The sequence below is a fragment of the Sapajus apella genome, unplaced genomic scaffold (genome assembly GCF_009761245.1).
Source record: "Sapajus apella isolate SASKATOON/1434 unplaced genomic scaffold, GSC_monkey_1.0 scaffold83, whole genome shotgun sequence".
Classification (NCBI taxonomy): Eukaryota; Metazoa; Chordata; class Mammalia; order Primates; family Cebidae; genus Sapajus; species Sapajus apella.
This window is the reverse complement of record NW_022437023.1, coordinates 6554911-6581107: the sequence shown is the minus strand read 5'-3', so window position 1 is coordinate 6581107 and position 26197 is coordinate 6554911. Positions and strand designations below refer to the sequence as shown.

The 26197-nt window shown below is 44.3% G+C and overlaps 1 protein-coding gene across 1 annotated transcript in view; it reads right to left on the bottom strand.

Moving 5' to 3' along the window:
- Positions 1 to 9123: 9123 nt before the first annotated feature.
- DNAH8 (dynein axonemal heavy chain 8) overlaps positions 9124 to 26197 on the bottom strand; it is a 353446-nt gene continuing 336372 nt past the window's right edge. Inside the window, exons 91-92 of the mRNA XM_032253336.1 lie at positions 13357 to 13478; positions 9124 to 9559 (exon numbers count right to left, since the gene is read on the bottom strand). Of these exons, the coding sequence (XP_032109227.1) occupies positions 9272 to 9559; positions 13357 to 13478 (410 nt within the window). The 3' untranslated portion in view covers positions 9124 to 9271. The remainder of the gene's footprint in view (positions 9560 to 13356; positions 13479 to 26197) is intronic.

Genomic DNA, 26197 nt, shown 5'->3' with positions numbered 1-26197 from the left:
ACTGGCCATCGCATGGTGCCTTTGCACAGGAAAAATCAGTGAATAAACCTTAAAGGAAGCCAACAAACAAAAAATCCACAAACATACAGTATGGGAAATAACTGCGGGGTAAGCTCTCTCACAGGCTCCCTGCCACTGCATAGGGGAAAGGCCCTGGTCAGGTTTTTGGGAAACCTGAGTTCTTATCCTGCTCTTCTGCTTTTCTTCTTCATTCCCTAAGGCAGAGGACCTTAACTTTCTGAGTCTCAGTTTTCTCATCTGTATGATAATCCCTGCTAGTGCCTACTTACACGATTGTTGTGAAAATCAAATGGAATAATGTGCATAAAAGAATGCTGGAAATTGCAAAATGCCATCTAGATATGAAGAAATCAGGGTTATGCCCACAACATTCATGTGCCTCCGTGGCAACCTGTGTCTTGGGTTGCAGCCAAACCAAACTCTTTCTCCTGGTTTAAACTCTGCCCGCCTTTGTGCACCTCCGGCCTCTGCTCCTGCTGTCTCTCCTAGAATGCTCTGCTCCCTTATTTCCCTTGGTCAATTCCCATTCATGAATTCTACTTTCTCCAAAGACCTTCCTTGATCCTTCAAAAGAAAGTCAAGCCTGAATCCTCTGTGCTCCCATGTCACCTCATCTTTAGGGCAGTGATCACTTTTTGCCTTACATGATGGCTGTTCATGGGCAATTTCTGTTCTCTGCTGTCTTGCCTATCTGGAGGCAGGGCCCATGCCTTGGTGGCTCTTGCATTCTCTCCTGAGAGTGTGTACAGAGCTGACAGTGCACAAGAGGCACACAGCACCATTTCATCTGGTTGCAATGAATCGGAAAGGACCTCAAGAGGTGATCAATGTCTTTGGGACCTGGAGGCAGAAGATGAGCAGTCAGGCTCCAGGGATCGGGTCTATAAACATCTTTTGACAGAGAAGCCCAGCCCAGCTTCAAAGCCTAATAGTTTTAGATTACATTTGCATTGGAGGCTTTTAAAGTACCCAAACTTTAGATTTATATCTTCATGGACGGATGTGGAAGGGAAAATCAATTCCTCACAGGAATGGCTTATTTGTTTTTATCTCAGTGCTGAATATTATGTACCAAGTGATAAATTAATACATAAATTGGCCAGAGACATATATGCATCACAGAATGGTGCCCTGATGAGAATGGAGTGAGGACTGGTCTGAGCTCCGCATGGCCCGGGTGTGGCAGATGCCTGCACATTATGTGTCAATCAAGTCAGAGTTTCCCAGAGAGATGTTGGAAGCAGAGACAACTCTGAGTGTTAGAAGAACCCAGACTATTCCTGGAGAAGAAGGGCAATGCTCACACCCATCATTTGGGGGGACACGTGGTATGGTATACAAGGTTGGTGGCATCTTGCCTTTCCATGGCTGTTAGAAGGATGTCATGAGAAAAAGCTGTGGCAGCTCCCTGGCCCCTTCCCATGTGTGCCCTCTGCTTCCTCCAGTGAGCACATCCCTCCTCCAGGGCAGGAGGAAGAGAATGGAGAAACGTCACAGACTGGCCCTGAGAGAGGTGCCCTCTGAGGCTGGTGGGCCCCCCTCTTCTCACCTGGCATGGCTCCCAGAGTGAGTGATGTGAGCAAATGAAGCGTGAGCACAACCTCCCTCCTCCCTCCTGCAGGCATCAGCCCCAGCCCTCCTAGGAACCCTAGGGCAGAGTAGACAGGTGGGCATGAGGGCAGTGCAGGGGCTGATGAGAGTCACCTGCTCAATCTCTGGGCCATCTGTCCCACAGCCAAGTGTTCCATGGGCAGAGGAGGACGCTGAGGAGAATGCAGAATCCAGGGCCCACCAGGGAATGCCTCAGTGGGCTGCTGGTGGCCGAGGACTGGTGTGGGCTTCCAGAGAAAGCAGACCAGGCAGAAAGGGCAAGTCTACTCTAAAAAATTCCATAAACACGGAAAAAAACTAAAAGTGACTATTTTCCCCAAGAGAGGGGATGACACATAATAGACAAAGCTTCTGACGTAGTCTAGCTAAAAGCCAAAGAGCTAGTTATCAGCTCTGGAGGGAGTGGGGTGGGTGAGAGAAAGCGGGGGAGACACACACTCTCAATCAGGAGACAGAGACGGGGGGCGGGGGGAGAGGGAGGAGGAGGGAGAAGAGCATTTTCTATTTGTCTGACAACCTCTCATTCCGGTTCTTATCATGAAGGGACAATAGAAGAGGAACAATGGGAAGGAAAGGATTTTCATAATCAGGAAGGACCATATGGAAACCACAAATGACAGATGGGTGTCCTTATCCCCCAGACACAGGTCGGCATCCCCGCTCACCTCTGAGGAGGCCGAGATTCCAGTGATAGAAACGCCATGGATTTGTCATCTGGGAGATGGGGACAGACCCCTCACATTCATAGACCCCCTATCTTGAAGAAGCTGTGAAGATGCGGGGGAATTAGAGGCTCAAGCATCGAATACCTGCACCAGGTCAGGTGGGGATTTTGCCTGGAAATAGAGAGAAGGTGCTTTAATGAATTGGTCACGTCCTGGGTGAGAATGAGAGGAGAGGTGACTCTGTCAGGAGAAACAGGGAGCTGCCAGCACAGCATGTGTGTGAAGAGGAATTTCCACACTCCCTGAGGACACCTGTTCTATTAAAGCAGCTTATAAAGAAACAACAGTAACACTGTCACATCCCACATTCCCAGGAAGGGTGATCTTGCAAGCCCCAGAGGGCTAGAAGCAACTGTGAGCTCCTCCTCTCCAGTATGGTTCTGGGGAGAATGGAATGGGTTAGGGTAATCTTCTATAAGCCAACAGTTTCAGTAAGGAATTGGTATTGATTCAGCGTAGACAGAACGCTTCATTTCTTAAGCAGTACTCCAAAGTATTTATGTTCATCTTAAAAGGTCGGATGTAAATCAAGATTTGAGTGTTCAAAGACCTTGGTTCCTATCTGCAGTCAAAGCCAGATGCTGGGAGATAGAAACGACAGAGTTGACTAGCTTTTCCCCACGTGCTCAAGGCACAAAAGTCATTTTTCGAAGGCAGAAGACCGCTGTATCCCTCAAAAGTTCCAAGGGAATTCATGACCTGAGAAAAACAGCAGGTAAGTAAAAGGAGACTTCCAGATTTCAGTTGCCTTGTGTCTGGAGGTCTCTTCGAAACCTATCTGGTCACTGTGCTCAGTCTGGGGACTCCCTCAGGCAGGGACCCCCCTCTTTCCCAGCCTCTCAGAGAGGACAGAAACCACATGCCCCTCTGGTGTCTTGGCCACCTCTTCAGACATTCTGGAAAGCTCTCTACATTTCAAGAATAGGAAGTTTGTGTGCAGGTGTCAAAAATACTCTTAAGTTGTTAAGATCCTCTGAGGAAAGCGTAAAGACGAAGCAATGATAAACATGTTCATGATTTGTTTTTAAATTAAAGGAGGTGGGGAAAGAAGATGAGAAGCCTGTGGAGGAAGAAAGGCAGGACATGGATGCCCTCAGGTCCCAGCTGTCCTCCCATCTGCCAGAAGTGCTGGCTGACAGCTGCCTGGCAGCCTCAGCCCCGTGCCCCTCACCCCATGCAGCACATCCCCACTCCAGGGGTGGCCGAGGCCTTTGCTGTGACTGCATCACATCCCAGCCTCTCCCTCCGCCCTGTCCCGCCTCCTTCACTTCCCCCGTGGGTGATGCTCCTGAAAACCGTTTCCAGGAAACCTCCTGCATGTAGCTCTCCATCTCAGAGGCTTTTCCCAGAAAACCTCACCTAAGACCGGGAAGGAGGAGGGAGGGGACAAGGTTTTTAATATTTTTAATGAGTAAACAAATTTTTTTGTCAAATACAGAAAAGGCAATAAGCCAACGTGTCTGTTGTAGCCCTGGAAAACCCTCAGTAGCTTCATTACCCATTCAGTATTAGTACATATTTCTGGATTTATGCTATACATCCTATTCCTAGAATGTTGTCATGTGGCACCTTTTTATATCTAAAGTGAGATTATTTTTCTAAAACCTTAAAAAAAGACAGTGTTGAAGATGCTATTAGATACCCTGGATTAAGTCACTGAGTTACTCTAACTGTGAATGGTTTTTTGGCATTTTAAGTGGAAACGAGCTCCATAGTTCCTTAAATGTTTTCTTCATTTACGATAGTGAATTATTTTTTAAACTTTTCTCCCTTTTATCCCTTGCTGAATTGTGTTCTTGAAAATAACATTTTAATTATGTTTTCTCTTTTTCATGTGGACAAGGTAGCAGCCTCTGTGAGCCTTGTGTCTCAGGACTAAACCCCACAGCTTCTCACTTGGAGTTTAGGGCAAAATTCTCCAGCCATGCTCCTTCTGGTTACCTTGCAATGCACCTACTGGTATAGAATGTTCAAGAAAGGCCAGAAAAAGCACGTTAAAATGAATCAACTAATTCTTTTCAAAATCCATGAATTTTAAATATACATTTATTTGCACATCACATGAATGCTGATGTTTGCCTTATACCCTCTCTTATATGTACATTTTTCTTTCCATTCAGATAATGAAAACTGTTCAAATTAAGAAGTCAGAGAAACATAGATGTACTATTTTCTATATACAATTATGAATTTTACTGGTTCATGCCTGTAGACTGTGGCTTTTTAAAAACCCAGTACTGTCTTACATCAGAACACAGATGGAAGCCCTAAGCCTGTGTTCATCTCAGCCCTGTCACTCACTAGCCGTGAGAACTTGGGCAAGTTGTGTAGTTTCTCTGTGCCTCAGTTTCCTAATCTGAAATGGAGATAATATCAGTACTAATTTCATGGGTTGGTGCAAGAATTACATAAATTAATTCCCATCAAGTGCTTAGACCAATGCCTGGCATACAGGTACACCACATTATCATTAAGCCACGGAGCTTGCTGGGAGCAATGGTGAGCACATAGATCTTTAAGTCTCTCTTCACAGAGACCCTGGTGGCTATTTATAAGCACGGGGCTAGCAAAATAGCTCCTTCCCCAAATGTTAATGATATAGGAAACATCCAGCTGGACTCCCCAGTCTATAAACTTTTTTATCTTTAGGCTCTTTCTGACTGTTCTTCATCTCAGCTCAGTTTCTGAGTCCCCAGATTTTACTTTCACACTGTCTTTTAAATGACTTGCTTTGCTTCTATTCTAATTGGCATCTCTGTAGTTCCAACACTCATTTTCTCAATTTTGGCCTAGAAGCCTTCTAGCTGAGCTACTCATTTCCATTCCTTTAGCAGTCCAGAACCACCAATGACTCCCTACTGTCCTTCGTGGCACTCTAGACCCTCCCAACATGGCTCACACCTGTGTTGCCTCCTTCCCCATCATTTCCCTACATTCACCAGTCAAATTGGGTTACTTGCTGTCCATTTATTCTTTCATTCAGTCAACACTTCCTAAAGTACTTTCCAAAAGTTTGCTATAGAGTGGAGAAATAGACGCATGCCATTAAATCCTTGCATTAAAATTCTAGGATTGCAACCCAGATTACTAAACGCAGTGCAGAAAGTGCAATGAACCTTGCCTGGAAGAGGAGTGAGGGGTCGTGGAAATCAAGAAGGGTGAAGAAAGGATCAAGTGCTATGGGAAGAGCTTTTCTTTACAGGTTTATTGATGTATAATTGAAGTATAATAAACTGCACACGTTTAAAGTGTGCAAGTTGATAAGTTTTGACACCCATGAAACTATGACCACTGTCAAGAGAATGAACACATCTATCACCTTCCAACATTTTCTCCTGCCCCTGCTCCCTCCCTTCCCAGGCAATTTCTCATCTGCTTTCTGTCACTGATGGTTAATTTGCATTTTCTAGAGTTTTATATAAACAAATTACACATTGTGCGCTCTTTTTTTCATCTGACTTCTTTCACTCAGCGTAATGAGATTCATCCAGTTTTAGTATGTATTAACAGTTTGTTCCGTTTTCTTGCAGCGAAGTATTCAATTGCAGGTATATACCATTTTTTTTTTTCATTCATTTACCTGTTGATGGACATTTGGATTGTTTCCAATTGTTGGCTATTCCAGTAAAGTTTCTATGAGCACAGGAATGTATGTCTTTGTGTGGACATACACTTTCATTTCTCTAGGGGTAATACCTAAGAACAAAACGTCTGGGTCATATAGTAACTATATGTTTTACTCTTAAGGAACTGCCCATTTTCCAAAATGGTTGTATCATTTGACAGTGCCTCCACAGTCATGCATGAAACTCCCAGTTGCTCCACACAAGAGGGTTTTCTTTGATAAGGTAATTGCAGGATGGTAAAAGTATGTGTGATTTTTCAGAGAACATCCAGAACATCAGTCAGAGTGGCAGAAGCAATTGAGCAAGTTGAAAGATGGGATGGGTGATAAAGGAGAAATTTTGTTCTAGGCCAGCTTCTAGAGGGCTTTGGTATTTGGAGAGTGCATTCCAGGCGATGGAAACTCATTGAAGGCTACATCTTCTGTCTCTGGACATTCCATGAGGTTTCCCACCTTTAGGCTGTTCTCTTCCTCATGCTGCTCCCTTCCTTTGAACATATCCATCTGTCATGTTGGTAATATCTACAAAAAGTTCAAGACCCAACTGAAATGCTACTTTGTCTTCCAGTTCATCCTCAACTGTGAGTTTCCTTCACCATTCCTTTGAACTTCACCCATGGCCCTGAGTCACTTTTGCCTCCAATCACAGGGGAGTGCCCTATTCATCTGAGGTCTCTGGTGGCAGAGATGGTGGCTCGTTCATGCAACATCACCCGCAAGACCAATCCCTTTAGGAATATGTATCTCTATACAAGTTTCTTTTGGTCTTATTTTTATGCAAAGTCCTAACTAAAGGAACATTTTGAATCAAGGAAGGTATAAATCTCATTGCTCATTTTGCCAAGACCAAAATGAGAAGATGTGGACTGATTCCAAAGAACAAGAACAATTACCTTGCCTCTCTCCCAGCTTCATTGGCTTAACCATTTCATGCTCTATCCTTTGCTCTTTTATGCGCACCAGGTCTCCCTCGCTCAAGTGGGGCAAATTATGTAATTAGCGAAAGAGCAACAATTTTGCAGAGAAAATGGTTATGTGCTTATGAAAGTTCAATAGCTTAAAACATCCAAGGAAACCATTTACTGGGCCTAGAGAAAGAAAGCAGAACTGGACCCTGGCAGAATTAGGGATAGCTGGGAAGTACTCACCAGAAAGAAGACCATTCTGAGGAACTGCCCCAGTGCCTGGTGCCCATCCTTGCTGGGCCTTAAAGCCCATCTCTCTCTCTTCTGTGTTGATGTAGTGCAAAGTAACCAGCAACAGCAGAGAGTTCCCAGGAAATGGCACATGTGTGACTTTAACTGGCCTGATCAATGATCTTTGCCAGATTTACATCCTCTTCACCTCTTTTCCCAGTTTTCCACAAGACTTCAAGTCATTAGAGAACACTGAATGTAATTGTTATTCTTGGAAAATCTGTCAGGATATCCAGGGGTCTCAACTATGCCTTTGCCTTCAATTGTTTTTTTATTTTTTGAGACAGAGTTTCACTCTGTCGCCAGGCGCCAGGCTGGAGTGCAGTGGCGCAATCTCGGCTCACTGCAACCTCAGCCTCCCGGGTTCAAGCAATTCTCCTGCCTCAGCTTCCTGAGTACCTGGGACTACAGGTGCGCGCCACCATGCCCAGCTAATTTTTGTATTTTTAGTAGAGATGGGGTTTCACCATCTTGGCCAAGATGGTCTCGATGTCTTGACCTCGGGATCCGCCCACCTTGGCCTCCCACAGTGCTGGGATTGCAGGCTTGAGCCACCGCGCCCGGCCTCTTCAATTGTTTTAGCAGCTGGACAGGGCTATCAATAAGACATGTGTGTTTTATTTTGGAACATGCAGTTTGGTTTGCTATGATGTCAAGGTGCTTAAATTTCTCTGTGCCTACCCAGACTGGCAGGTGCTTCTAAATTCTAGTCTCAGTTCAGGAGGACATTCTTTCCCGAGAATGCCATCCTTACTTTAGTGTATGTGTTGGCCAGGGAAAGTGCTAAAACACTTGGGTCAGGAGCTTGGCTACTTTATTTTTCAAACTGCCTTTATTTTTTTAAAGTTCTATGGTTTTGACATTGAATCGATATCAGGAAAATACCAGAGGCCACTGCTACGATTTGCATTTCATAATGTGTTTTCTACTCTTTGAAAGTGCACTAGACTGTGGCGGAGTGTTCTCTGGGGTCTTTTCTGTCAACCTTAGCTGGGCTATTGCTTGGCTGCCTGGTTTTGTCTGCCATCAGCATTCCTGATCAAGGTGGCAGAAGGATGAGAGGGGAACAAGGCAACTTGAAACGTCCCCTCCTTCAGAATAGTCAGAAGGAGTGAGGCTCATGCGTTTAGCTGCGGGCAGGCACGAGGATTCTAGATGAGAAGACTGGTAGAGACACTTCTTCACTGTCCTGAAGCTGCGTGAGCATTCAATATAGGACCCCATCTGTTTTGTTAAATTGACAATTTCCTTTAGCAGGAAATCAAGGTTCGAACTGAGTTTCAGACTAGCTACAGAGTAAGAAATAGCTTCACTTTTTAAAGGCTTTGCTTTTTAAGACATTCAGCATGTAACCTAATTTCATTTGATAGGGGTTGTTTTTCCCTTCTCCATTTGCTGCCTAGAAATGTGTTTCATTATCCCCTGCAGAATTGGAGTTGGGAGGGAGCGCAGGAGAGTTTGTTCTCTGGGCCTCAAAAGCAGTAAAAATTAAAATAAAACAAGATAAAATAAAATTAAAATAAATCACAAGAAAAGCCATCCCAGTGATTTGCTGTCGTAAGCACGTCATACTCAACAGCTGTACTACTGAGGAATACTGGCTGGATCTCTTCAGTTTCCACTTCAGAAGCACAGAGAGAACACCAAACTCAAAAGAACAAAAGATGACACATTAGCACAAACATAGACATGGCTAGATTTTATTCAAGGGAAATTGGTACCTACTTGAGGGAAAAGTTGTCAACTACTAGACTTTTTTTAGGATGAAACATATCAACACTTTCAGATTTTTAAAATTCAAAGCTTCCAAAGTGTTGTAACATCCAGACAGGGTTTTATCTTTAAAAAGTAATTATAATGAAATACGGTTTCCTGGAACAAAAAGCATTCATTTAGAGTCATCTTTTTGAATATTGGTATGTGAGGAAAACACACACACTAGCAATTTTAGAACATCAACTTTTTAATTTAGAAGGAGTAATTAAGCAATTATTGGGGAGAAAAGACACACACATCACCGAGTCCCTCAATAGCACAGGAATCCGTGCTTCTGTCCGTGTGGCTTCTGGTGCCGTCAGCAGATGGAACTGAACTTACTTGATGTCACACAAAAGGGCCACTCCTCTCAGGATCCAGTGATCCGGGGACAACACTGTTCGCAAATACACCACAGTGATGAAGGTCAAGTCAGTTCGCCTGGGTTTCTTGTAAACAGGACATACATACAGCTTGGGGTCCTTGGGTGCCGTGGAGTTAATGGCAAAGATGTGCAACACAGGTAACAGTGTGAAGAGCACCTTGGGGGTGGATTCCGTGAGCTTTCCATTCCGTCTGTCCCAGGCTGCTCCATCCATGTATAGCCCATAAATATACACGCCTTCCTGGAAGGGTCAAGCATAAGGTAAGAGGATTTATTTTTCAAACTAGGTGCTACAAAATGGGTATGAGTGTAATAAAGGCTGTCAGTTTGGAAATAAAACACACACCAGTCTTAAAACACTACCAGAGGGAGAAAGCACCACCAGGCGCATTGCATTAGTAAAATACTGAGCCCAGTTTTCTCCTGCAGCCTGTGTTGAGGCTATGAGCACTGTAGAAATGTTCCTGTGTGTTATTAGTTATTTAAGTGTGAGGGTGGCGTGCTTAAGCATCAGACTTAGCCAGCAGCACCACATCACCTCTACAGGAAGGTGAAAGTCTCTGAAAGGTCTGGGTTGAGTTGGTGGAAGGTGGGAGCATGGAAGAGGATCTGGAGCTGGTGTCATGTGGGATCTCAGCCTGCCACTGGTCAAGCCAACCTGTGTCTCTACTTCATCTCAGTCACAGATGAAGTGAGGTTTTCACAGCCAGGCCCAGCTAGTGGGAGAGTCAGAGCGCCCCCAGAGGCCAGGCATGGTAGAGCCAGGGTAAGCATGGCAGGGGCATGGGTGGGGAGTGCTGCTTAGCAGCCAGCATCTGGCCACCCTCCCCAGTGTCTCTCTCATGCAATAGGCCCTGCCCTGGGGGTCCTCACCATTAAATCGGGAACATAAAATGCAAAGGTGCAGAAAAATTTGTAAAGTTATGAATTGAATAGCAGCACACACTTGCTACTGGGAGTGCCCAGTGAACTGTTCTGAGGGTGAGGGCAGTGACTTCTGAGGCAAGGTCTCTGTGGCTGGAGTGCTTAGGGGCCTCTGTAGAGGGGATGGCCTTATTTGAGACGCAGTCTCGCTCTGTCACCTAGCCTGGAGGGCAGTGGCAGGATCTCGGTTCACTGCAGCCTCCTCCTCCCGAGTTCAACCAATCTTCCCACCTCAGCCTCCCAAATAGCCTGGATTACAGGTGCCTGCCACAACATCCAGCTAATTTTTGCATTTTTAGTAGAGATGAGTTTCACCATGTTGACCAGGCTGGCTTCGAACTCCTGACCTCAAGTAGTCCTCCCAAAGCGCTGAGATTACAGACATGAGCCACTGTGCCTGGCCACAACTACCTTTAATAAGGTTGAATTATCATGTTAATTTTGCAGATGGGCCTTGATGGCCTTGAAGCAGGGGCTGCGTTTGGAAAGAGGAGAGAGCGTAGGCATCACAAGCAGGAATAACACTACAAAGAAAGGCAGGGCAGCTGGAAGAGCTCCAGTATCTCCTTTATCAGAGGACTCAATGGTTGTAAAATAAGGTAGGGCTTGACCATGGAAGGATCTGGGTGCTAGCTGAAAAGTTTAAACTGGATCCTGTAGGCAGTGGGTAGCCACAGAACGTGTATTCACTAAAAAAAGAGAGGCTGAAGGAGAATCACAGGGGAGGCTCCAACAATCATGCCAGCTCACCAAATAGTTAAATATAGAAGATGGTGACTATGTTTCCATTTCCGGTGAGGTTCGGACCAGACGAAGTAAATGTTCATGAATAAAAGACAGTGTGATTCGCTGCAGAGTGTTTTTTGGATCCCCCCCAGTGTGGGCTAACAGTGTAAGGACCGTATTTTTTTGGAACCCAAAACTGAGGCACATGGTTTGACAGTAAAGCCATGGGCAGTCTCAGAAAATCAGGACATATGGTTACCACCATTAACTCAGTGGGTGACAATGAACTACATGAATAATGGAGCCACTTAAAAGCCATCGTATGGTAAATTACATCCCTCTCCAGGGTGCGTTCAGCCTCCGAACCTTAAAAAGTCAGTGAGAAGGTATGGTAGATAGAATAGTGTCACCCAAAAATTCATGTCCACCCGGAACCTTGGAATGTAATTATTTGGAAATAGGGACTTTGCACACATTGTTTAGGTAAGGACATAGTGAATTAAGGTAGGTCCTAAATCCCATGTGACTGGTAACTTTATAAGAAGAGGAGGGGACACACACACACATATATATATATACACCTATAGAGACGAATGTGAGAATGGAGGTGGAGATTGGAATGATGAAGGAAAGCCAAAGATCCTCAGTAACCACCAGCAGCCAAGAGAGAGGCTTAGAACAAAATTCTGCCTTGGGGCCTCTAGCAGAATCCATCCCTACCCTGATTTGACTTCTGGCCTCCTAAGCAGTGAGACAATAGACCTCTGTTGTTTTTAGCCACCCAGGGTAATGCTACTTTCTTATGACAGCCTTTGGAACAGAACGCAGATTTTGATTCCAGGTAGCAGGATGCTGCGGTCACAAATGCCTAAAGATGTGGAAGGGATTCTGGTGTTGCATAATGGGGAGAGGCTGGAGGAATTCTGAAATTGCCTTGAAGAGATCGTTGGTAGGAATCTGGAGGTTAAGGTGCTTCTGGTGAGGCCTCAGCCAAGAATGAGGAAGACAATACAGGAAACTGAAGGAAAGGCGGCCCTCATTATAAGGTGGCAGGGAACTTGGCTAGAACTTGGAAATCATCTGGTCTAGCCCCCTTACTTGACAAATGAGAGAAAGGGAAAGAGAGACTGATTTATTGAGAGTCTACGTGGGGTCCAGCACCACGTGTAAATGATCAGATTTAAATCCTCACAACTCCCTTTTTAAACTATTTATTTATTTGAGGCAGAGTCTCTCTCTGTCACCCAGGCTGGAATGCAGTGGCAGGATCTCGGTTCACTGTAACCTCCGCCTCCTGAGTTCAAGTAATCCTCTCACCTCAGCATCCCGAGTAGCTGGGATTATAGTCACGCACCACCACACCTGGCTCATTTTTGTATTTTTAGTAGAGACAGGCTTTCACCATGTTGGCTAGGCTGGTCTGGAACTCCTGACCTCAAGTGATTACTCAGCCTCAGCCTCCCAAAGTGCTAGGATTACAGGTGTTAGCCACCATGCCTGGCCACAACTACCTTTAATAAAGTTGAATTATTATGCTCATTTTGCAAATGAAGACATTAGGGCTCAAAAAAGCCACAGAATTTGCCCACATTCATTGAGCAGATCAGTGTCCAGGCAGTGGGGGCTCTTCCCCCAGCCAGGTGCCTTTCCACTCGAAGCTTGAAGGGGACACCCCTGGAACTGTCCCTCAGCTTCAGCCTGCTAGTCCCCTTCATCTCTGCTGCCCTCAGCACTGCTCTGCTGCCTACAGTAGAATCTGTGAGTAGCCCACAGCAGTAACTGGAGATGTGTAGAAAAAGCCCCATTTATTCATTCATTCATTTATTGAGACAGAGTCTCACTTTGTCACCCAGGCTGGAGTCTGGTGGTGTGATCATTACTTACTGCAGCCTCAACCTCCTGGGCTCAAGCAATTGTCCCACCTCAGTCTCCCAAGTAGGTGGGACTACAGATGCATGCCACCAGTACTGGCTGATTTTTTTTTTTTTTTTTTTTTGGTAGAGACAGGATCTCCCTGTGTTGTCTAGGCTGATCTTGAACTCCTGGGCTCAAGTGATCCTCCTGCCTCAGCCTCCCAAGGTGCTGGGATTATAGGCATGAGCCACCACCACCTGGCCAAAAAGCCTTTCTAGCAAACACAAGTATAACTTGTAATGCTGTGGAAATGTGGTTTGAGTAGTTCCAAGAGCTTGTTAGACCTTGTCATTCATCCTCCACTCCGGCAGATGGGGGAGGCTTTGGCACTAAGATCCCCTGCTTATAATGGAGGGAACCCTCGCTGCAAAGCACATGGACCTAACCAAGGCACTCATAGCTCAGGTTTAAGCAGAACTTGAAACTTCAGCTCTGGCTCCAGAACGGTCCCTGATATTTTCCAGCAATGCCTACCCCAGGGGGTGACGTGATCTCCTCCTTGGTCTGTCGCAGAACTTCATTGTGGATGGTCACAGTGTCCAGTGCCCAGCCTTTGTGGGCACGGGTCACTTCTTGCCTCATCGCTGTGAGGAAGCCTTAAAGAAAAAAAGAAGGGATGTTGATACCTTGTTGCAATCCACTTTAAAAACAAGGAGGAAGCAATGTTAAGTGTTATTTGCTTATCAATCTCCAAACTACAGGCTCATCTCAAAAGGAGTTGAGGCCAAACCCCAGGGGAGACATTTCTCTCAGCGTTTGTTTCTGTGGGGACCTGCAATGAGCTAAATCTTTCTCGCCTGCTGACAGCAGGAAAGCAGCACCCTTTATGCTTCAGGCTGGGCCTTGGTTTGAAACTCTCCTGGGATTTCAGCTGCTCAAGTCTTAAAGGCTTTTAACCCAGTTCTAGCTCATAGTCTCTATTTGAAAATACAGTATCGGAGAATAAGATCGGAATGGTGAAATATTCTGAGAACAGCATTCCAATTAGACTTGAATCAAACCATTATCAAGCTTCTATTTGCTATAATGGAACAATTTCATTTAGTCTAGAGAAATAAGGCACAATGCCAAAATAGAAAACCTGACTTTCAATTCAACCAGACAAAGCAATCACCCTGGAAAAAAAAAAGCTACATGTTTTAATGTGCATAATACAGTGATTTTAAGACAATCTGCAGTTCTGTACATTGTGGCTTTTCTTTAAAGCTGATATTTGCAAACCATGCCATTCAATTCAATAAGATAAGCCTTTCTTGGAGAGTAACAATCGATGTTAGAAAAAAATATCCTAAACTTCAAAATGGACTTCAAAACCTTAAGAAAACATATTTGTGACCTACATATTTTATTTTGACCTTCCTGTAAATATTAAAAATCATAAAGTTCTCCAGTGAGAAAAATTTTGGAATGTGCATGTTCCTACTAGATTAGTGAGCTCGGAGAACCAAACCAGCACATACCAACGTATGCACAAAACAACACAAAGGTAATAACATTTTACTGGGTTTGAATGGGAGTGGGGGGAGGGGAGAGATGCAAGGCATAATTATAAGCACTGAGTCGAGATCTCCTGGAGTTGGAAAGAAAGAACAGGTCCTAGCCTGGCTTTACTGAGAGTCAAGTTCTCCCCATTATTAAATGAGACACTTGGAGAGGCACTCATATGGTCATGCTTTCACTCATCTCTCAAATCTTGCTGAAGTGGCCACCGTGTACCAAGTCCTGCACCATGTGGGATGACCACAGAGATGAAGAGGCCTTCCACGGGCCCCACATTCAAGAAGCTCAGCGGCTGGGTGTGATGGCGCATGCCTGTAAATCCCAGCACTTTGGGAGGCTGAGGTGGGCGGATCACAAGGTCAAGACATCGAGATCATCCTGGCCAACATGTTGAAACCCCCCCCCCATCTCTACTAAAAATAACAAAAATTAGCTGGGCATGGTGGTGGGCACCTGCAGTCCCAGCTACTAAAGAAGCTGAGGCAGGTGAATTGCCTGAACCCGGGAGGCAGAGGTTGCAGTGAATGGAGATAGTGCCACTGCACTCCAGCCTGGCAACAGAAATAAGAAGCTAAGTCTGGAGGGAATGTGGAAGGATGCTGGACATTGACACAACGTTGTCATCATGAACAAAGGCGTGAACAAAGTTAACTACTCAGGAATCAACTTAGGGAAAGCGTAATTGAGAAAATGATGTGGAAGGTGACTCTTGAGAGCTATATACGAGTTTGCCAGATGGGGCAATTCCAGGTAAGGAACAGCACATGCACCTACACGCATGGCTGGGAGAGGTTGCAGGTGGTGACAGCAGATAAGGTTAGAAAAAGACAGAGGAGTGATTTTTCAGGGTCAGAGTTTGGACTTGATTCTGTAGATAGACAGAAGCCACTGAAAACTTAAATGAAAGTTCACATCGTTTGGCTGTATTTCATCTTGAAAAGCTTACTCAGAGCGCCCCCGAAAATAGGATTTGGGGTGGCAAATAGGGGCTTTTGCATTAACCCAAAAGAAAGGTCGACCGACCAACCAAAGCAGCTGAGTGAAGGACTTTCATAGAAGATTCCTAAAAAGCTATCATTTCATGGAGCCGAGAGTGCCTAGTAGGAAAGACTGGTGTTATGATACCAAATGTTACGTACAGGAGGCCAGAAATGTAGCAGAAGTTTGCCTGGCAGCAATTGCTGCTGGTCAATGCCCGTGCTCTATGTGGAGTCACTTGAGGGGATTGGATCAGCATGCGATTATGTCGACTTCCTTTTTAAAATTATTTTAGAGACAGGGTCTTGCTATGTTACTGAGGCTAGTCTCAAACTCTTGGGCTCAAGTGATCCTCCCACCTTAGCCTCTTGAGTAGCTGGGATTACAGATGCTAGCTACTGTGCCAGGCAACTTCCATTTTAAACATTGAGGCTCCCACACTTTAGGAGTAAAACATTTTGTGTGTTTTTCAGTCAATGATATATATGGCCAAAATAATGAAACCAATTCTCCATTCTAAGGCACTCCATGAAAATATCATTTTCACCATTTAATTTAAGTATGCATCCATGTATTAAACACTGTATGTCCTAGTAGGGTTATGTAAACTTGGAATTAAATCAGTCCTCTTTTATGATACTTTAAGATTCATTACTGATCTATGAATCTACAAGGTCATAATATACAAGGCATGAATCCGGGTCTTAACCATTCATTTGCACAAGTTGAATAATTGAATTTTTCTATAACATTTAAAGTTCCAGCTAAACTGCAAATTTGACCTCACTCCTTGTGGCCCTCAAGACAATGTCATAGGTGCCAGAGAAGAATAGAGATGGATTCTAGCTTATGAAGCACACCTACTTCAAAGACTTCAGCCATCATCAGAGCTCTGAAAAACTCTATTGTGAATAAGAAGAGACTATTTCTTATCTTCACTCTAATGGGGAGAGGCACTTCCTAATGGGAATGATGTGGGCCAGCTGAACTTCAACCATAAACCTCCTAATGCTTAGGAGTGCCAGGAGGTGGACTCTAGAACATAATTATGTTACCTTGTACTATTAAGAAAGGAAAATGTTAAATATATTTGCAGCCTGAGAGTGAAGGATAGGAAATGTTAATAGGCCATTCCCATGTTCAGAGAACATAGAGAAGATACATATTTTTCAAGTCTCGATAGTTTTGTTTCTGCTTCCTAAAGAGACCATGATCCTTGTGGCACTCAAAGGGTAGTGAATCCAATGAGTTCTTCATTGAGTTTAAAAAAGGAGTGGCCATCTTTCTTGTAGACTGATAACAAGTCTAATGGAATGAAAAGATGGTTTTTTGAAGCCTCTATAATTTTTAAAGACTATTGATACATTTTTCTTTATAAGAACTGGAAATCACTACTTTTGTTTTGGCACAAGTTAGTTTTAATAATTCCTAAACCAAATTTTAATCATCAGTGGTGAAAAAAATGATTCATATGTTTGACTCCAAAGGGAGAAACCAAAAGTTGGGGAAAGTCTTCAATAATAGTAACCTTCTATTCTTCATGAGATTAAACCACCCACATGAAAATGGGCGAGTTGATTATTTAAACATCTGAGTTACGTGTGGTCTGAGTCAGATGCTTAAAAAAATTCTTCCCCCTCAAGCCGATAAAGCATAATGAATTCTTAAAACATTTGTCAAGCTTGTTCCTTTATAAAAAATCACACGTTTAAAACATGTATCTAAAATACAATTTATAAAATGCTTACTCTGCTGATTTCAGAGTCCACAGTACAGGGTGGCATGGGGGTTGGCATCTGCCCACTACATCAGCAGAGCAAGACTGCAGGGGTGTGGCCCTCCCATGCCCTTTTGTTCAGACACCCAAGGGGAACATGTGCGTCCCTGGGATCACATGACCAGAAAATAAGACCCCAGAGGTTTCTTGAGTCTACGCTTACCAGAGAAGCTGAGTGCAGCCATGCCAGCCCATGGCTGGCATGGGACAAGGCAGGATATGGCTGAACTGGGCAGGGCCCAGCTAGGCAGGGTAGAGCAGGCAGGTGGGCTCTGGAAGGGGCTGATGGTAGCAGACAGGGTATTGCCTCCTCCTGCCTGCAGGTAGGAAACACCCGGATTGAGTGGGCTGAGAAGGGTTGGTCACCAAGCCTGGACCCCAGCTCCCTCAGTTATAGGCTGATATCAGAGTAGTGCCTCATAGGAGGCAGTTAGCTGGAAGGTCTGAGGCCTGGTCCATGAGGTCAGGGAGGAGCTGGGGGAAGAGGACAGTACTGTAAAGGCAGATAAAAAGGTAGCAGCATCAGGTTTCTGGCCCCCATCCACCTGGGGTTTTCCAACCCAAAGCCTGCAGTCTACTTTAGAAAGAGAAGAAAAGCACTTAATGAAAGTTATAGACAACTACCCCCCACTACCTCCTACACACAAAATCCAAATTGTTTTCTCATCTCCCCCCGGCTTCTTCCCAATACAATACAGTTTCCTGTTTTCTTTTCTTTCTTTCTAAAAATTCCCTTTTAAGCTAGGATTGTACTTTGGAAACTCAGGTCTAAAGTAACACTTGTTCTGTGTTCATTCCTATAATAGTAGAAATCCAACCGTTCAACACACTCATGGCTGTTGTTTGACTTGTGCAATCAGCTGGCTTAAGGAAAGCTGAAGAGTGCTTTATCATTTCATATAAGGTCTTAGAAAAGAAGAAAGAAATAGCTAATCAGGAAGATTGCTCTTCTCAAATTTATAAGGAGTTGTTTGGTATTCTGCAATGATTTATACTAAAAATAAGCAACGTTTTCTTTTCTTTAATAAATGAACTGGTCCTTATGCAATAGGCCTAAGGCTGTGCAGTATTTCCTGTCTAATCAGTTACTAAGCTTGCCAGTAGCATCTTTGAAGATGAGGAGAAATGATGTTCCTGCCACGAGTTTACGACAGGCAGTTTTTCCCCCAAATGAGAAGCAAATGTAGTTCATTGGTAAATTAAACCAAAGGTCAGAAATCATTAAACGAAGATAGGTTTGGTCAACCCAGTTGAATAAAAATGCACCAAGCACCTTTCCTGGTTCTTTGCTGTAAGGCAGGAACCTTAAACTGCTGAAAATCAGAGACAACCAGGGATCATCTAAAATTCCCAATTCCCAAGTCACACAGCTCAGATAATAAAGTCAGAATCTCTGGAGGTGGAACCCAGGTACCAGCTTCATTTTAAGTCAGGGCTTCTCAGACCTTCATGTTCATGGGAATCCCTGGGGAGGAGGATGTACCAAAAGTGCACGTTCGGATTCAGTGGGTAGGTCAAAGGTGGAGACTGAGATTCTGCATTTCAATCAAGCTCCCAGGTGATACTGATGCTGCTGGCTGGTGGACCACATACTGGGTAGCAAAGGTCCAAGGTCAATGTTCTTCACTCATTAGAATGACCAAGGGAGCTTTTAAGAAAATTTATTGCTACCAAAAGTGTAACAATGGCTATTTCTCCACAGCTATTGTAAAGGACAGTGTGGCACTTCCTCAGGGATCTACTACCAGAAATACCATTTGACCCAGCAATCCCATTACTAGGTATGTACCCAAAGGAATATAAATCATTTTGCTATAAAGACACACACACATGTATGTTTACTGCAGCACTATTTACAGTAGCAAAGACATGGAACCAACCCAAATGTCCATCAATGATAGACTGGAAAAAGAAAATGTGGTATATATACACCAGGGAATACTATGCAGTCATAAAAAGGAATGAGATCATGTCCTCTGCAGGGACATGGATGAAGCTGGAAGCCATCATCCTCAGCAAACTAACACAGGAATAGAAAACCAAACACCACATGTTCTCACTCACAAGTGGGAGTTGAACAATGAGAACACATGGACACAGGAAGGTGAACACACACTAGGGCCTATCAGGGGTTGGGAGGGCGAGGGGAGGGAGAGCATTAGGACAAACAGCTGATGCATGCAGGGCTTAAAACCTAGATGACAGATGCAGCAAACCACCATGGCACACGTATACCCATGTAACAAACCTGCATGTTCTGCACACGAATCCCAGAACTTAAAGTAAAACAAAGAAAAAAGAAATTTGATTGTGTGGACTCTAGAGGGCTTGTCCCTAGACATTCTGATACACTTGTTCCTGGGCCCCAGGCAGTGGTATGTGTTAAAAGCTCCCCAGGTGGTGTTACTGTGGAGGCAGGTGTGAGAACCACTTCTCTATAAAGAGTCCTGCAGACAAATCATTGGCAGTGACAATCACTGATCCATAGTTGTTTTAAGAACAAGTTTGACAAGTGGGAAGAGTACAAGCACAATATTAAGAAGACTGTCATAATACAAACTGACTCTTTCCAGTGCCCCTTGAGACACACTTTCTCCGAAATGACTCTAATCTAAGACACAATTGGTCCCAGTAAAACTTCAGTATACAACTAACAAAGGATGTCAAGGACCTCTTCAAGGAGAACTACAAACCACTGCTCAATGGAAATAAGAGAGGACACAAACAGATGACAAAACATCCCATGCTCATGGTTGGGAAGAATCAACATCATGAAAATGGCCAAACTGCCCAAAGTAATTTACAGATTCAACACTATCCCCATCAAGCTACCAATGACCTTCTTCACAGAACTGGAAAAAAACCACTTCAAACTTCATATGGAACCAAAAGAGAGCCTGCATAGCCAAGACAGTCCTAAGTAAAAAGAACAAAGCTGGAGGCATCATGCTACCTGACTTCAAACTACACTGCAAGACACAGTGATCAAAACAGCATGGTACTGGTACCAAAACAGAAACATAGACCAAGGGAACAGAACAGAGACCTCAGAAGCAACACCACACATCTACAACCATCTGATCTTTGGCAACCCTGAGAAAAACAAGCAACGGGGAAAGGATTCCCTGTTTAATAAATGGTGTTGGGAAAACTGGCTAGTCATGTGCAGAAAGCAGAAACTAGACCCCTTCCTGACACTTTATACTAAAATTAACTCCAGATGGATTAAAGACTTACACATAAGACCTAACACCATAAAAACCCTAGAAGGTAAACCTAGGTAATACCATTCAGGACATAGGCATAGGCAAGGACATGCACAAGTATGTTCATTGCAGTACTGTTTACGATAGCAAAGACCTGGAACCAACCCAAATGTCCATCATCAATAGACTGGATGAAGAAAATGTGGCAGATATACACCATGGAATACTACACAGCCATAAAAAACGATGAGTTTGTGTCCTTCATGGGGACATGGATGAATCTGGAAACCATCATTCTCAGCAAATTGACGCAAGAACAGAAAACCAAACACTGTATGTTATCACTCATAGGCAGGTGTTGAACAATTAGAACACAGGGACACAGGGAGGGAAGCAACACACGCTGCGGTCAGTAGGGGGCGGCTGGGGGGGGACAGCAGGGGTGGGAAGGGTGGGGAGTGATAATGAAGGGAGAAATACCAGATATAGGTGATGGGAGGATGAAGGCAGCAAACCACCTTGCCATGTATGTACCTATGCAACAATCCTGCATTATCTGCACAGGTACCCCAGAACCTAAAGTACAAAAAAACCCACAAAACTTCAGTATAAATGCAAGAGTTGGGACTACCTGTCTTAGCAAGGTTGGGATCAGCTAAACCCACCATGTCCCACATTTAAAGATGCAGTTCCCTGCACTGAACTACCTTTTCCTTGAGCTAGTTCATTCTTCCTTTCCCTTTAACCAACCCCCCACTTCTCCTCTGCCTTCCAAACCTTTCCACTGTTCCCTCTGTTGACAAACTCAGATTTTCCACCTTTTCACAGGACATTCTTTCCACCTTCCACCAGGTTGCCCTGGCTCAACCTTAAAGACCTGCCCTTCCCAGCTGTACGTCCACCCTTTATGGGAATTTCTGCTGCACTGACAACCACAGCCTCTGGCCACATGCCCCTCCTCTCACTGTCCTTGCCATATACACATCTGCTCCCACCCATTAAGCACTCTGACAATACCTGGGTCTCTCCAGTACCCCAGTCAGCATCCTGACCTCTCAGACCCTTGGCCTCATCATTTTTTATGACCCTCTCCTCAATCTCACCCCTTTTCTTCACTTCCTTCCCAGTTTAGTTCAGATCCATCCTTTTCATCTCTTGCCTGGCAAAACTGCAATCCCAGATGAATCCAAATGTCCCCTCTCTCACATCTAAACCAGGCTGCTGAATAAAACCAGAAATCGTCACAAGGCCACCATTAGCACAGTTCACCATCGAGAGCCTCAACAGAATTCTCAAAGCCACTTCCTGTCCCCCTCAACGGCCCTCTTTCTCAAACTTCTGCCACTCTTTTAAAATCTCTCCACCAACACCTTCTTGCTCTCAAGAGGACCTCGCCTCCTTTTTCAGACAGAGAGTAGAAAGCATCAGATGGGAATGCCCTTAACTTCCTGCCAGCAAGCCTACCTATGCTCCATCACCATGAGCATCTATGCCCCTTCCTTCCTTATTACTGTTGTTACAATGTGCAAGGTGTGGCCTGCCTAGAGCACTTCTCTCCACTTGTGAGTGCTGTGTCCACCCCCTCCTGCCTCTTTTACCTCCTCCCTCAGATTGTCGGGCTCTCTCTCCCTCCCTCCATCCCTCTCCCAACTCCCTTTCTATCTTTCTTTCTCCTTCCCACCAGTATTTGAACAAGTTCGAGCCTCTCCTATCACTAAAAGAGAAAGAAAGAAAACGTTTTATTCTTATACCTACTCCACCAACTTGCTTATCCTCTTCATAGCCAAATGTTTTGAGGGAATTATCCGTGTTATCTATACTCATCCCATCTCCATTTCCTCATTTCACTCACGCACCCCAAAATCAGACTCCTGCACCTCACCTATTCCACTGAGACTTCTGCCAGTGGTCTTCTTATTGAAAATCCATCTGGCCATTTTTGGCCATACTTGCTCTCTTGGAGCACCTGCCACTACTTACTTACTATTCTCCCTCTCCTTGCCTTCCACGACACTATGCTGTCCTTGTTTCCCTCTTTCACACTGTTTGACGTGAGAAGCCCGCTCACAAGAGCCCAGGTGACCTGGAGGATGGTACACAAGCACACTCAGCACAATCCTGGCAAGGATGGCTTGGGAGGAAGATGGGCAGATCATAGCTCTGGTGACATTCACAGGAGGATGAAATTCCTACCTTGGCAGGTGCAAGTGAGGAATGAGCATGCCACAGTGGGACACTGTATGAGTCAGTCATAGGCTGAGGTCATCAACAAGGGGGCAGAGGCCAAGGACAGAACTTGCTGAGAAGAGCACACAAAGTGAGCTCTGAGGGGTAGAAAGAGGTCCAAGGAGGGGCATGGATGGAAACCGAGGCATGAGAGTTGCCAGAATCGGTATTCTAGCTCTAGTCAAGGGCGATGATGTCATCAGGGAGGTTGTTAGATATGAGGGCTGTGGAGAGAGCCGTTTCAGTACAGTGATGGATCCCGGCCAGATTATAAGGAAATGAGTGGTTGGTAAGCAAGGTACACACATTCAGAGACTGGAATTATAAGAGATGTGGTTGTGTCTAAGGCCAGTGCACAAAAGCCACTTACACAAAAAGTCAAGGAGGACAGGTTGTTATTCACTCAGAGGCATTTCTAGAGTTCTGTGATTTGGAGACAGAGCAGGTTAGTGCTATCACTCACGTTTAAGTTTAGGACCTTGAGGTCCACTCAACTAGATTTCCCAAGATGTTAAGGGTAGCTCTCATTCATCAAACAGCAGCACTGAGACATGCTTAGACTTGCTACTAGATTAGAAGCTATCCCCCAGTCCCTTCCAATCCTAAAGTTCCATTAGCCCTTGGCAAAATTTCCCAGCTCCACAAATGGCAGACTTTTATAACTCTTCGAGACAACCATTCAGAGATTGTAGCTAGTTGATGATGTTTCCCTGAAAACACACACACCGGCAAGACGTTGTAGATTATTTTTACAGAAATGCAAGATAACAGGACAAAAATGATCCATCTATTTGATCCAGCAAAATTGCCTCTAACTGAAAAATCTTGATTTGCGTTATGGAAGAAATTGTCACGGACATCTCCCACAACAGACTGACGTGGCTTGTCAAGACACTGAGAAAAAGTAACAGAAAAAAGTGGGCACAGTTTGGCATCTAAATGGCATCAAGCTCCAGATCAAGCTGAACATTTGCAAAATAAGACTGCATGGTTCGATCCATTACAGAGATGTGAGACCTGGGGAACACACTCAGCCTCTGCCTCCATTTCATTAGCAGCCTCTGTGAGTCATACCTAACATCAAATGGCAAAGCATGGCTATCAATTAAGATGTTCTGAAAGGCAGTCAATACCCTGGCTTGAAGTCAGGGTTATTGCAACTCATATTCTTTGGGTTTAAATACATCCCCACACACAGCACAGACATGTGCACACACTTGCAAGCTCATGCACCAGAATCTAAATCACATTACATGATGCACCGAAAAGGCACACCTATGGGAAAAAGAGACCAAGGCTATCCTTTGTGACCCCTGAGAAAAACAATTTTAAATAACATGGGAAGATGTCCACTGACAACTGCTAGGAAAACCCAGTGAAGGACAAAGTTTCCTCTGGCCTGAAGAGCTCACTGAGATACAAATCCACACACAGAAAAAAAGCTGCACATTGAAAAAAACTGTCACAGTGTCACAGATATAGAGAGTTTGACTATTCTAATCATCCAATCTAATTGCCACAGGGTTGAGCTCATCAATTGTTACAGAAATGATTGTGAGGGGTGCTGAAAATGCCAGATGAGCTCCACGGTGGCTGACTCAGCCTCTTCAAATGTGACAGACAAAATACCAGGCCACCCATAAGGCAAACTGCAGTGCTACAAACAGCAGAAGCTCGGGTGCTGACCAGGGGCAAACGAAGCACGTCACTTGTCCTTGAGGTAGCACGGGCCTCAAAGTCACTTAGGGCTGTGGAGCAACCACCAGAGGGACAATGAAGGACACACACTAAACAGTATCAGATGCCACATTACATTATAAAATTATAAACATTAGCAGTCATACGTGAATAAAACTTTTGCAGGTGTTCCATAGTCTTCTTCATGGTCCAGGCGATTTTGATTACTGTAAATATATTTGTGATGAAACTACGGCCTTTATGCAAACTGCATTGTGTTTTGCTCAAATGTGTAAGGGTTTTTTTTGTTTGTTTGTTTTTAAAGCTATTTACTTAAATGTTCTGAACCAAAGCAAGAAATTATTTCATTGGGGAGGACTGGGTTAAAGAACATAAAACTCAGGAGATACATTCATGTTGGGAAATCAATTGCTGATATCCAATAGTGTCCAGTAAGCTTCCAGTTGGAAAAGACTCTATCTGTTTGCACACTGCCTGGGAACATGTATGGAGTTGCTGCAGTCTTTGTTTGCCAGATTTGGCCAAGTGAGGTGGAACAGAAAGTAATTTTCTGTTCTCATGTCAAGAGAACGAAAGAGAGCAGAGAAGTGATAAGCATGCAGGAAGAGCTGACTTCCAGTCTTTTATGCAACTAACACAAAGCAGTCATGGATAATGGTATGTGTGTGTTTGTGTGTAAAGGGGAAGGATGTGTGAATAAGTTAGGGCTTTCCAAGACATGGAGAGGCCTGAGAGAAAGAATCAAAGTCTAACTTGAAAGCAGAACTGAAGAAAAAAGATTAGTAATATTAACAAATGAAGGCAAGTAAGGCATTAACTAAAATGTGATGTATTAGTCCCTTTTCACAATGCCAAAAATAGACATACCTGAAACTGGGTGGTTTATGAAGGAAAGAGGTTTAAATTGACTCAGTTCTGCATGGCTGGGGATGCCTCAAGAAACTTACAATCATGGCAGAAGGGGAAGCAGGCACATCGTACATGGAGGCAGGAGAGACAGAGTGAAGGAGGAACTGCCAAACACTTACTAAACCATCAGATCTCGTGAGAACTCACTCACTATCATGAAAGCAGCATATGGAAAACCACCAGGATTACAATTTGAGATGAGTTTTGGGTGGGGACATAGAGCCAAACCATATCATGCAAATCTACATTTGTATTTCCTTAAGTATTGTTCTGGTTTGTAACATTTTTAACAAATATTAAAAATTAAAGATTAGTTTATATTAACGCTTTGCTTTTTTAACTTACATTTTGAATGAAAAGGAAAAAATATCACTGAAAAAAATTATGTGTATTCGTTGTCTATGGAAAACCAGGGATGAACCAACCCCGCTTCCTTGGTTTCTAAATATCAAAAATACACTCAATAACCTCACACTTTTGAAAATCATTGATCCTTACACCTCTCCCAACTCCAAGTCTGCCAACACACCCTTGTAGTGCTCCCTGCTTCTCTGCCCTACCTGCCCCTCTTCTCCCTCTTCGAACGCTCCGTCTTTTACCTTGCCTTCAGCCTACATTGTCCCTCGTTGCTTTCTCAGAGAATCCTATTTAATCACGCCATCAAATCTGTTCCCTCCTCAGCACCTGGTTAAGGTCCCAGGCCCTCTTCCTTGAACCTAGCAAGAATCTCATTGCACTGGGCCTCCATATTCCAGTCTATCACTTGCCTTCTCCTGGGATTACCTTCTGATATACAGCCCCAACCCCTGAGGCCCTGGAAGACTTTTCATGCTACAGCCTCACTCCCCACTACCCTCAGCCCTGCTCCTGAGCCCTGGCCACATTGGTCTCCCTGTTCCCCTGAACAAGACTTGTTTTTGCTCAGACCTCTGCATGAAAAGCCCCTGCTCTTTTTCTGGCATCCTTGCTTCTGCAAACCCTACTCATTGCTTCCTGTGTGAAGGTCTTGGCAGAATTTATC